We start from the raw sequence: 12,619 nt of genomic DNA, 5'->3' as shown, positions 1-12,619 counted from the left end.
AGACCTTGCTCAAATGCCCCCTCCTCCAGGAAGTCCTCATGATCACCTCCACCCAAAAGAGCTCTTCCCTGGAGACAGAGGGAGGGCAGGCACAAAAGAGACAGTTTGTCTCCTTTATAGTTTGACCTCACATAAATTTTGGTGTCCTGGAAAGAATAATGCCAACATTTCCACATTAGACATGTGGAAATGGCTTTAAACTCATATAAATCTTTGGTTTAATAACCGTGTATAAATGCAGTTAGAGAGAGAGGGAGGATGAGGGAGATTTAAAAATAAGAGGCCAACGGAGAGGAGGCTATTAAACTATGTGGCAATGATTTATTGATTGAGAAGTAAAGGGAATTCCTCTCTTCTTCTAAATGATCGGTTTCCAACTTCTAAACACTCCCAGATGTGGAATGCATGTTTCTTCCTTCCATTCCTCTCTGCAGGCTGCTCTGACATTTGTTAAATGGGCTCCTGGGTCCTGGTTTGCAAATGTCGCCACTTTGAGATCCGTAGATGGTCATCCCTGGCTCCCTTGGGGAGTGTCCTGGAATCCACCAGCTCCATCTGCTCAACAAGAGACTTGAGTTTGTTCTGTTACCTCTTTCATCATTAGCCAAAGCTCTGGGACTTGGTTAAACCTTTAGGCAGTTAAAAAGACTGACTGATGGAGATGGTAGTATTTTCATTATATTATCCGCTTGAATTTATGTTCTTGAATTCCGTTAACCTGAAATACATCAAAATACCAAGATGTTATGAAGAATGGGAACAAATATAGAAAAGTGAAAACAGCTGTCTGCGAAGTTTCTGCAAGATGAGAAGTAAGGGAGGACAGCCTTCCCTCTCAGATGGCTCCCCACCTTTGGGTCCATGAAAACCACTGGCCAGAGCCTCAGGGAAGCCTTCAGTTAATCCTTTTTAAATGAATGAGAGGTGGATGGAGGAGGGCATCTTGCGTACAAGTTGGCCCCCAAATGTCATGTTGTGTTAATAATTCAGTTCATGGCTTCATACTGCAGGTCTACTGAAGAAAAAAGTTATGTCATGCTTGCAATCGTCTTCAAAGTATGCCGTCCTTTTCTTTCCTCTTCCACTGCCACTAGCATACTCCAGGTCTAATTGTCTATCTGGTGTGCCTGGTCTTCCCAACTCCAGGTTACTCCCTCTCCAATCACCCTGCACCCCTCTGCTGGCCTTCCCGTCCTCAATCACCCTGCCCCCCCCTGCCAGCCTCCCCTTCCTCAATCACCCTGCCTCTCTCCCCTACCAGCTGGCCTTCCCCTCTCCAATCACCCTGCCCCTCCTCTGCCAGCCTTCCCCCTCCACAATCACCCTGCCCCTCCTCTGCCAGCCTCCCCCTCCTCAATCACCCTGCACCCCTCTGCAGGCCTCCCCGTCTCCAATCACCCTGCCCCCACTCCCCGCAGGCCTCCCCCTCCTCAATCACCCTGCCCTCCCCACACTGGCCTCCCCCTCCTCAGTCACCCTACACCCCCCGCCGGCCTCCCCCTCCTCAGTCAGTCTGCCCCCTCTGCCAGCCTCCCCCTCTCCAAACACCTTGTTCCCCTCTGCCAGCCTCCACCTCTCCATTCACCCTGCCCGCCTCTGCCCGCCTCCCCCTCCTCAATCACCCTGCCCCCTTCTGCCAGCCTCCCCCTCCTCAATCACCCTGCATCCCTCTGCAGGCCTCTTCCTCTACAATCACCCTGTGCCCCTCTGCTGACCTCCTCCTCTTTCACAGACCCTCCGGTTGGGTGTCTCTACTTTTGTTATTACTTTAGATAGCAGCTCTTTCTGGCCTTCACCAGCTGTCACCAGTGACAGCACATCACCAAAGCCCTGGGTACAAACCATCCTCATTGTGACCTTTGTGCTTTGGTTTGCATCAGACCATTTGGTTAGAAAGCTGCTCTTCCTCAGGCCAGCCTGTCCAAGTTCTACCAATTTCTGAAGATCTGGATTAAATGCCATCTCACCGACCTTTACCACATCCCCTCTCCTCTATGCTATGGCCACTGTTGCTGCCATGGCCACAGCAGGAAGCAGACTGTGGGTACTGACTGCCACATAAGGACAACAGTCACGCAGCCCTGGCAACCCCTGAGCAGTTGCTCCAAGGAGGTCACCTGATGACACAGGTGGCAGTGTGCCCACATAGACAAGCAGTCCCCAGAGAACCTCCTTGCCGCATGTTGTCCCCATCCCCTTCTCCCTTTGGGTCTGCCACCTACAGTGGCTGTCACCTTTCGTAATGCCCATGTAAACTTCCTAGCAAAAGGGCACTCCTGTTGCCAACAAACAGAAATATGGAGGGCTCTGATTAAGCTCTCTTGAAAACGTCATAACATAGAGATCAAATCAAGGAAGCTACATTTCAGAAACATTAGTTATGTTCCTATATCAATAAACAATCGCTATATGGGATCCACTATTGCAAAATCTCCCAATCTCCTCAGAAAAAGCAAAAACCACCCTTGCCATGTATCCTGTATTTGGGGAAAATTAAGGAACTCCCTGAGATTAATCGTACCTACTTAATAGAAACCTTCATCTGAGAAGCACTAAGTACTTTGGATACGTTAGCACGTAGGTCCTAATAATATTCCTATTAAGAAGAAAGAGGTTAAATTTACTTCACCTAATGGTTGGGGAAACTAGTCTAGAGACAGAGAAAAAGTGATCTACTCAAGCTCAGGGAATATCTCAGTGTCAGTGATGAGAATGAAATTCAGAGGCTGGAATCTCAAACTAGTGTGCTATCGCAGTATGTTATTCAGTGCACACTCATTCAGTCATTCATTCATTCTGTGCCAGACACTGTGCTAGGCTCCCAGGAACAATGAGCATAAGACCCAGCTCTTATCAAGCTTGTCATCTAATAGATGAGGAAGAGAATGAAAAGCAGGCACACAGACAAAAGCACTAGGCTGTGCTAAGTGCTATGAAGGAAACAAGCATCCATTGAATCCTTACGGTGCCTGTCATTTGTTCTCATAGCATCCCTATGAAGAAAGTATTTTACAAGTAAAAAAGCAGAATCTCTACAAGGTCAGGTGCTTGCCCAAGGCCTCACCACTCACAAGTGACAGAGCAGGAATCTAAACACATTATCCTTTCCCTCCAACAGCCATTCACCATGGAGCCAAAATGCATCCACGCACTCCCAGAGCCAATCTCGGAAGGATAGACAAACACCAGGACTGTGCCAGAACTCCCTTTTCCTTCTAGTGCTGTGTCTCTTCTTCCCTGTTCATCAAGGAGAAGAGGCTGGTGGGCGGCACAGCCTAAGGAAGGAATGGTGTCTGTCTTCAACGCTTAGGAAGCTTTGAGACATTCTCCAAACTCCAGCTCCAAAGAATATGCCCATTCTAAGCAGTATATATACAGCAGAGTTAAGAAGCTTTAGTAGGGGCCAGTGTGGTGGCTCACACCTGTAATCCCAGCACCTTGGGAGGCTGAGGTGGGTGGATTACTTGAGGTCAGGAGTTTGAGACCAGCCTGGCCAACATGTTGAAACCCTGTCTCTACTAAAAATACAAAAATTAGCTGGGCATGGTGGTGCATGCCTGTAATCCCAGCTACTCAGGAGGCTGAGGCAGGAGAATGACTTGAACTCGGGAGGCGGAGGTGGCAATGAGCCAAGATCGCACCACTACACTCCACCCTGGGTCACACAGTGAGATTCAAAAAAAAAAAAAAAAGAAAAAAAGAAAAAAAGAAGCAGCATTAGCAGGCGCCTCTGAAACGGGAAAGGTTCCCTTGTCCCTCACAGGCCATGCAATGGGATATGGCTTGCTTCTTCAGTGCCCCGCTGCTCAAACCTCAAAGCATACAAATGGGCAGGCTGTGGGGCTCTGACCCCATGGCAGTATCGAGGGGTGAGTGTTTACAGCTGAAGCCCCAGTGGGCGTGTGTTACAGGATGCTCTTTTAGTTTAGCCGTCCGTAGGCGGCTTGTGTGAGTCAGCTCAGTTGGACCCCTGCCTTATCACAAGGACAGAGGGCTTTCTGTATCCTGGGATTCTTGCTTTCATGTACTGGAAGAATCAGATCACACCTGCACTTGGGGAATGAGTTCAGGGTTTTATTGAGTGGAAATAGCTCTTGGCAGATGGGGGAAGCCAGAAGGGGATGGAGTGGGAAGGTTTTCCCCTGGAGTCAGGCTACTGAGCGGCCAACTCTTCTCTGACCACCCCAGCTAAACTCCGAGTTGTTCTGCTGGTCAATGGCCTGCCGGCCTGCCGGTGCCTGTGAATATGCCCTTAACGTCCAGCCGCCTGTGTGTTTACCTGCTAGGGTCTCGGGGTTTTTATAGGCACAGGATGGGGACGTGGCAAGCCAGGGTGGTCTTGGGAAATGCAACGTTTGGGAGGAGAACAGAAATCCCTGACCTCACCTAGGTCTGCGACCACGGGTCTGAGGATGGAGCCCTAGCCAGGGACCACACTCTAGGATGGAAAGACGTTCTCTCTGCCCTGGGTAGCATGATAACAAGGCAGATAAAGGCTACAATGGAAATAAGCAGAAGCCACAGTGGGCTCTGCAGAGAAAATCCATAACTTTCTTGTAGGAGAAAAAGAACAGAGGGTGAAGGATAAGGAGGTTCACCTGGCACACAGGTAGGGGAAGCATGGTGAGAAAGAGGCGACAGAGTCTCTCAGTCCTGAGAAGAGACAAAATACGGGGCCAGGGATCACTCCGACCGCCTGGACAGGGCGCTCAAAGGAGAGGAAGTGTGGGCGGGGAAGGTGGAGTGGCGGAGATCTGGAGGGTCCACATTACATCAGAAGCTGCCTCTATTGCTTTCTCGTCTGCTTCCCTGGCTCCACTCCTTTGGGGTGAAGAACTGGCTTTATCTCACCACACTGTCTTCTGCCTCTCATGTGTTTGCCTCACGATGGTCACAGCTAAGCTTGTGAAACTTAAAAACCAAAAGCGGGCCGGGCACGGTGGCTCAAGCCTGTAATCCCAGCACTTTGGGAGGCCGAGGCGGGTGGATCACGAGGTCAGGAGATTGAGACCATCCTGGCTAACACGGTGAAACCCCATTTCTACCAAAAATACAAAAAATTAGCCGGGAATGGTGGCAGGTGCCTGTAGTCCCAGCTACTCAGGAGGCTGAGCCAGGAGAATGGCGAGGACCCAGGAGGCGGAGCTTGCAGTGAGCCGAGATCGCGCCACTGCACTCCAGCCTGGGCAACAGAGCGAGACTCCATCTCAAAAAAACAAAAAAATTAAAAAACAAAACAAAACGAAACAAAAGCAAAACCACCTCTCTTTCTCCTACAGACACAGAGCCAAGCATATGTAAGTCCAAAGCATGCTGGGTGGCCACTTCGCTGCTGTGGCCAAGTGTAGAAATGTGTTGAAAAGGACAGCTGACCTCTGTGTTCTGCTGGGCACCCCTGGACACTCCCTTCCCTGGGCAAATGATTCCCTGGCCATGAAGGTTTGTGCCTGTGCGTGGTAGAGGAGGTCTCAGGCTGAGGAGGAAATTGTCTCCTCAAAGAGGCACAGAGGGGGCTCTGGAGCCTGGCCACCTGCATTTCAACCCCAGCACCAGTGTTCTAGAGTGTGACCCCAACAGACTACCTCCTGTGCCTCAGTTTCTACATATGTCAAATGGGATAGTAATTCAAAAAAAACCACTGCAGGATTTTCTTATTTAGGTTCAGTTTTTTAATTTAGATTTGAAGCCAGCTGTGTGAGGAGAAGGAGCGAGCAGTCCAGGGAAATAGTTGGAAGGGAGGCTGAGAGTGGGTGGGTGAGAGCCCGCCAGCCCAAGCAACAGGGAGGGAGTGGAGAGCAGAGCTGAGTGCCTGGAGGCAATGAATCCGCCTTTGCAAAATGATGACAGTAAGAGAAATCTAACATACCTAACTCTTATCTTGCTTCTAACCTTCAAGCTTTTCTTGTTTATTCCTGGGTATAGACCACGCTAACTTTGAAAGGAATTTAGTTTATGGTTTAACCTTAAAGCAAGGATGATAATAACCCTTCCCAAAACTAAATTGCCTTTGTAAAACTAATGAAAGTCCACAAGGTTAGGGTCATGAGAGGGATGTAGGCATAGTTAAATGGAACCAGCACTGTTCTGGAAGTCAAAAAATTTGTAACATCCCCAATTACTCCTGTAGATAACACCACTATTGTAGAACCTAAGATTTTTTTCTTTAAGGTGTTTTTCTAACTTGCATTTCTGACAACTAACTGACCCCACTGGGTCCTCTCGCCCCCACCTAGAGGGGCATGAAGACCACACCCTTGTGACTTTATCCCTAATCAATTAGCAGCACCCATTCCCTCACCCCCTTCCCACCAAATCATTCTTTAAAAATCTCAGTCTCTGAATTTTGGAGGAGACTGATTTGAGTAATAAACCCCGGTCTTCTGCTTAGCCAGCTCCATTTATTCAACTATTTCTCTGTTACAATACTGCTGTCTTGGTAAATTGGCTCTATCTGTGCTTCCGGCAAGAAAAACCCATCAGACAACAGTAAAAGGGGCTGGGTTCCAAGAATGCTGGGTTGGAAGTGACCAGGCTTGCCCTGAGAGTTGCTACTTCCCCAGGACTCTTATGGTCTCAGCATCTTGGGCAAGACAGATGGCACCAGAGAGGCCCTCACATGGCACCTACCTCTTGCCCTGGGGTTTGTCCTATCTTCCTCCAAATATGAGCGTGTCCTTACTTAGCCCAGGAAGGCTGAAAAGGAAGGAAGGTGCTCTGGGGGCTTCCTGTGGCTTAGCTAGGGGCACCTCTGAAGGATCAGAGATGTGGCCCAGCAGGACAGAAGCCAGCAGTGGACACTGCAGCCTGAGGCAGAGGGGTGTGGGGTGGCATTGGGCTATTTTAGGAGGGTCAGGTCCTTATGCCTTGGAAGAGAACAAAGCTACCCCTCCACCACTAGACTGTGTTCTCTCCCTCTGCCCAGAGCTGCCTGGCTGTGTTTTCTCCTTCTGCCTTTCTGGGGCAGCTTGGCTGGAAAGAAACCAGTATTGTCCATTTGTCATCCAAATGCACACGGGGCATTTCCTACCTGTTTCCTCTGTCTCTCCGAAGTGGACAGATTCCCCTCCATTCCATTTTCTCACCACCTCCAGACTCTGGTTCTCTCCTCCCATCCTCTATCCCTACAAGCCAAGGCCCTCCCCTCAACACACTCCCATGTTTCACTCTGCCTCTTGATTGTCAAGTAGGGGCTTTCTCTTGTTCTCACCCTCGTCAGACCCTCTGCTGAATGAGACAGGAGGCTGTGGTGGCTCTGGTCCCCTGGAGAAAACTCTCTTCATTCAGGCTTTTGTTGTTGTCCTGGCTTTGTTTTTGCTTTTCTCACCATTTCTTTTCCATTTTCTTATTCTTCTTCAAGGTTGGAGGCCCCACCTTTGCTCCTCTCTTTGCCTGCCCTGTCCCACATTTTCCTATAGCATCCACTGCTTCTCTGCCAGCATTTCCCCACTATGTTCCTTAGAGCTCCAAGGAATAGGAAATGCTGCCTCACAGGCAGTTGAGAGGCTGCATTTCCACCAGGCTCCCTGATTCTGCTGCTATTGTGGCCTGTGATCCACACTTTAAGTAGCAGGTTCTAGAAAACAGGTGCCATGCAGGCATCGGAATTCTCTACCTCAGAAAGTAAGAAGTATTTGGGATTTACTTGTAGTATAGTATGAGACTGCCTGGGAGAAGGAGACAGCAGGAGCCCAGGAGACTTGGGGAGAGACAGTGAGAATGGCTGCGGGCCTTCCCAACAATTTGAAATTGTTTGCACTGTGCAGGCGTGTGGGAAAGCCCCCACTGCTGCTTCTCCCTCCAATTCAAGAAAACATTCTACGTATTCAGTGTAGGACCAAAGCAAGAATACAAACAGAGGGTCCTATACCATGTGTCTAAATATCTAGAAGTTACCAACTTGACTTGAAAAATACACCTTCACAGAGACCTGGGTGTCCTGGATTGAACTGAGAAGCTTCTGAATCCTTGGACTTTGAACTGAATTGAGGATTCAGGGGGACAGGCCCCAGGTTCCTTTTCTTCCCACCCAGCCCTGACTGGCACTGGAGAGGGCCTCAGTATGGACATGTGGACACCCTAGCCCAAACCAGCTGAACCACCAGAGAAATGTTGTCGTATCTGCACTTAATTCCACCCATTGGATTACATCCATTCAGCAAAAGCAAACATAATAATATAATGATTATTGGTTTTTGTTTTGTTGTTTTGAGACAGAATCTTGCTGTGTTACCCAGGCTGGAGTCTGGTGGCCAATCTCGGCTCACTGCAACCTCTACCTCCCTGGTTCAGGCGATTCTCCTGCTTCAGCCTCCTGAGTAGCTGGGATTACAGGTGCCTGACAGCACACCTGGCTAGTTTTTGTATTTTTAGTAGAGACAGGGTTTCACCATGTTGACCAGGCTGGTCTCGAACTCCTGACCTCAAGTAATCCACCCACCTCAGCCTCCCAAATTGCTGGGATTACAGGTGCAAGCCACTGCGCCTGGCCTGATAATTGTTTTTTAAAGGAAAGGGACAGAAGAACTTTGCATAAGCTCACACCTGAGGTGAGCATGGGTAAGGACATACAAATCTGCTATTAGTCTCTTCGTCGATTTCAGTTCTTGTTTGCCTTGCATGGAGGGAGTGTTAAAAATACATCTTTTTTTCCAAAAATGCCTTCTAAATGCAAGTCAATTACATTATCTGGCATTTAACAGAAGAAAGTACAATCTATTCCCCTGCTGGAGACAATAAATGTGTCTTTTTTGTTTTTTCTTAGAGATGAGGTCGTGCTATGTTGTCCATGCTGGATGCAGCACAGTGGCTATGCACAGGTCCAAACATAGCACACTACAGCCTGGAACTCCTGGCCTCAAGCTGTCCTCCTACCTCAGCCCCCTGAGCAGCTTGGACTGCAGGTACATGCCACTGTGCTCAGCTAAGAAATGCATTTTGTTGTTGTGGGATTTCAGGAGACATAGTTTGTTAGATTTTAATATAGCATCTTCTTGAGAGATTTTTCTTTTTCTTTTTTTTTTTTTGTGAGACAGAGTCATTCTGTCCCCCAGGCTGGAGTGCAATGGCACAATCTCAGCTCACTGCAGCCTCCACCTCCCGGGTTCAAAGACTCTCCTGCTTTAGCCTCCCAAGTAGCTGGGATTACAGGCATGTGGCACCACGCCCAGCTGATTTCTTTTTGTTGTTGTTGTTGTATTTTTAGTAAAGACGGAGTTTCACCATGTTTCCCAGGCTGGTCTTTAACTCCTGACCTCAAGTGATCAGCCCACCTCGGCCTCCCAAAGTGCTGGGATTACAGGCATGAGCCACCATGTCCAGCCTTCCTTAAGAGATTTTTAAGGGTAATTTTGATTATGCTCAATATTACCTTATACATGGCCCTATATAATCAGAACAGTTTTTTAGAAACTATACCAAAATAGGATGACCCAGGAGAGCTACCAGGGACAGGAGACCAGGTAAGAGGCTGTTGCTTCTATAACAAGAAGGAACAGGTCTCAAGTAGGATGGTGGTTGTAGGTCTGGGAACATACAGGTGTCAGATATCACAAAGAAATACTTGACAGAGCTTGGATGGTGGTTGTAGGTCTGGGAACTTACAGGTGTCAGATATCACAAAGAAATACTTGACAGAGCTTGGACATGGGTTAACAATGAGAGTCAAAGAAAAGGAAGAGGTCACTGCTGTCAAGTTTTAAGCTTGGATAACTTGAAGAATGGTGAAACAAAGAGCAGAAATGAGTCAGGAGGAAGAACTGATTTTGGGGGGAAGGATTTGAAGAGTCTAGCTGCACACAATTTGAGTTTGAGGGGCTGGTGATCCATGTAGGTACAGAGGATTCAAAGCCAACTAGAAATGTAAGGCTAGAGTTGGCAGGGAGGACAGCACTAGAAATGGTGCAGGGATGATGGTTGAAACCATGAGAACAGATACAGTCAGTGAAAGAATTGAAACAAGAGAGACCTGGCCAGGCTTGATGGCTCATGCCTATAATCCCAGCACTTTGGGACGCCGAGGCAGGTGGATCACCTGAGGTCAGGAGTTTGAGACCAGCCGGGCCAACATGGTGAAACCCCGTCTCTGCTAAAAATACAAAAAATTAGCCGGGCATGATCACAGGAGCCTGTAATCCCAGCTACTTGGGAGGCTGAGGCAGGAGAATTACTGGAGCCCGGGAGGCAGAGTTTGCAGTCAGCCGAGATCACGCCATTGCACTCCAGCATGGGCGACAAGAGCGAGACTGTCTCAAAAAGAGAGAGAGAGCGATCTAGAACAGAACCATGGAATGCGGTCCCAGTTAAGGATGGTACTGAGGCATGAGAGGGCTAAGGCTGCAGAGAGGAACCACATCAGGGGCAGGAGCAAAACCTGCCTTCTTTTAAGCCATCCTTGGTGTTGAAGGCAAATGATCTTCCTAATTCTAGTCAAGTCATTCCTATGCTTTACAATCTACATACAGAGAATGAAGTTCTAATTCCTGAGGATGAAGGCAAGACCCGCCCCTCTGCCCCACACTCCCTTTCCAGCTGCATCTGCAAGCCATCCCAAGCACACTAGGCACTTTCACCTCTCTGAACGTTTTCTACCAACTTTGCCTCTGCTGGGAAGGTCCTTTGCTACCTGGCACATTTCTACTTCGCCTCTGCGGTCTCACATTCTCCACACCTCCTCTGTATAGCCGCCACAGAGCTATCCACCTCGGGTGGAAATAATTGGGGCCTTTTGGCTTTCCTACAGCAACTTTGATGTTGCTTTTTAAAATCGTTATCACTTTGTCTTATTACATATGACTTCTTTCTGAATCAAGCCTGAGATCAAGCAATCCAGAGCAGGGAAGCAAGAAAAAAAAAAAGACAGTCAACAAAAAAGCAGCCAGAAGAGAGCAGAAGCCAGGGGAAGGCTAAGTCTATGGACAGAGGAGAGGGAGGGGTCAGATCAGAGGCTAAGGTAGAAATGAGCGGAAGGCAATGCCGGAACAGGTTCCACTACCAGTAGACATGGGAATGGGTAACAGTTTGAGTGAAACTGATGGTAACTGGTGGGAAAGGCTTCTAGAAGCTTCTGGAAGCTCTGCCCTGGTGTTGACACGCTAGTCGTCTCTCCTGAGATTTGATAACATAATTGTCTGATTCACCTTGGCTTTTTTTCCTTTGACTTCCAGATTCGGTCATATCTCCCAGACTCCAAGTAAAACCTGTGTCCAAACGTCTTAAAGGATGCTCCCAGGCACGGCTTGATCCTCGTTTTTGAAACTTCAAGGGCTGGCTAAGTAAGGGGATGTATTTATTAGTCCATTCTCAAACAGCTATAAATAAACGCCTGAGCCTGGGTAATTTACAAAGAAAAGAGGCTGAATTGCCTCACGAATCTGCAGGCTGCCCAGGAAGCATGGCTGGGGGAGGCCTCAGGAAAGTAATGGAAGGTGAAGCAGGTCAGGCACTGCACATGGCCAGACCCGGAGCAAGCATCGAAAAGTGGGAGAGGCCACGCATCTTCAAACAACCGGATGTCAGTAACAAGGCGGGGTGGTGCTAAACCCCGGGAAACAGTCCCCATGAGCCAATCACCGCTCACCAGACCCCAACCACCTCCAACACTGGGGTTACAACTCAACACGAGATTCGGACAGGGTCACAGATCCGAACCATATCGAGGGAGAAGCACCTAACTCAACCTCTCTGCTAGGAAATTACCAACTAAGAAATTCCCTTCAGATGCTTCCGTCCTCAAGCCTCTCACTTCACGCTAAAGAAAAACTGGCAGTTTATGTAGAACGATGGGATGGCCATTTTTCCCGAAAGAAGTTTCTCTTTTGGACCCGGCCACCTTTTTCAATCATGTCTATCGTTAGGATTATTGTTATTCCGCAATTGCAGGCAATGTTTAAATTTTGCACCAAATACTAAAGACACAGCTTTTTAAGATGTTTTAAAAACTTGATTTCTAAAACATAATGACTTCAGACCAGGACATTTTTCAAAATCTTTCCTTGAAACATCTTAACTTTCAATATATTTTAAGAAGCATTTAAAAAGAACATTACAAAACTATACATAAGTGGTATTGAATTATTTTCTCCAAACTATTTCTAAAAAGAGGCACTTATTTAGGTAACCTTTATTGCATTTGTTTATATGTTGTCTTCAGAAATTATAAAGTACTTGCCAGGTGCGGTGGTTCACACTTATAATCCCAGCACTTTGGGAGGCTGAGGCAAGAGGATCACTTGAGGCCAGGAGTTGGAGGCTGAAGTGAGCGGTGATCACGCCACTGCACTCCAGCCTGAGTGACCGCAAGATCCTGTCTCTTCAGATTAAAAACAAAAATTGTAAAATATCAAATTCAAAACATAAATTATGAGTTTTCTTCCATCTCAGATAATTTTGTCAGTTAATTTAAAAATTAACTTTGTTCTGATGATCAAAATAATAAATGTCATTAAAAATGTGGAAAATAGGCCGGGCATGGTGGCTCATGCCTGTAATCTCAGCACTTTGGGAGGCTGAGGTGGGTGGATCACCAGGTCAAGAGATCGAGACCATCCTGCCCAACATGGTGAAACCCCGTCTCTACTAAAAATACAAAAATTAGCCGGGTGTGGTGGTGGGCGCCTGTACT

At 47.8% G+C, this 12,619-nt stretch overlaps 1 protein-coding gene across 1 annotated transcript in view; it reads right to left on the bottom strand.

Moving 5' to 3' along the window:
- Positions 1-319: 319 nt before the first annotated feature.
- Positions 320-12,619, bottom strand: part of TTC13 (tetratricopeptide repeat domain 13) — a 109,951-nt gene continuing 97,651 nt past the window's right edge. The window contains exon 23 of the mRNA XM_033199106.1: positions 320-718. Coding sequence (XP_033054997.1) covers positions 682-718 — 37 coding nt within the window. The 3' untranslated portion in view covers positions 320-681. The remainder of the gene's footprint in view (positions 719-12,619) is intronic.

Source organism: Trachypithecus francoisi, unplaced genomic scaffold (assembly GCF_009764315.1).
Source record: "Trachypithecus francoisi isolate TF-2019V2 unplaced genomic scaffold, Tfra_2.0 Lachesis_group5, whole genome shotgun sequence".
NCBI lineage: Eukaryota > Metazoa > Chordata > Mammalia > Primates > Cercopithecidae > Trachypithecus > Trachypithecus francoisi.
The sequence above is the reverse complement of the archived record's forward strand: the minus strand, read 5'-3'. Positions and strand labels throughout refer to the sequence as shown.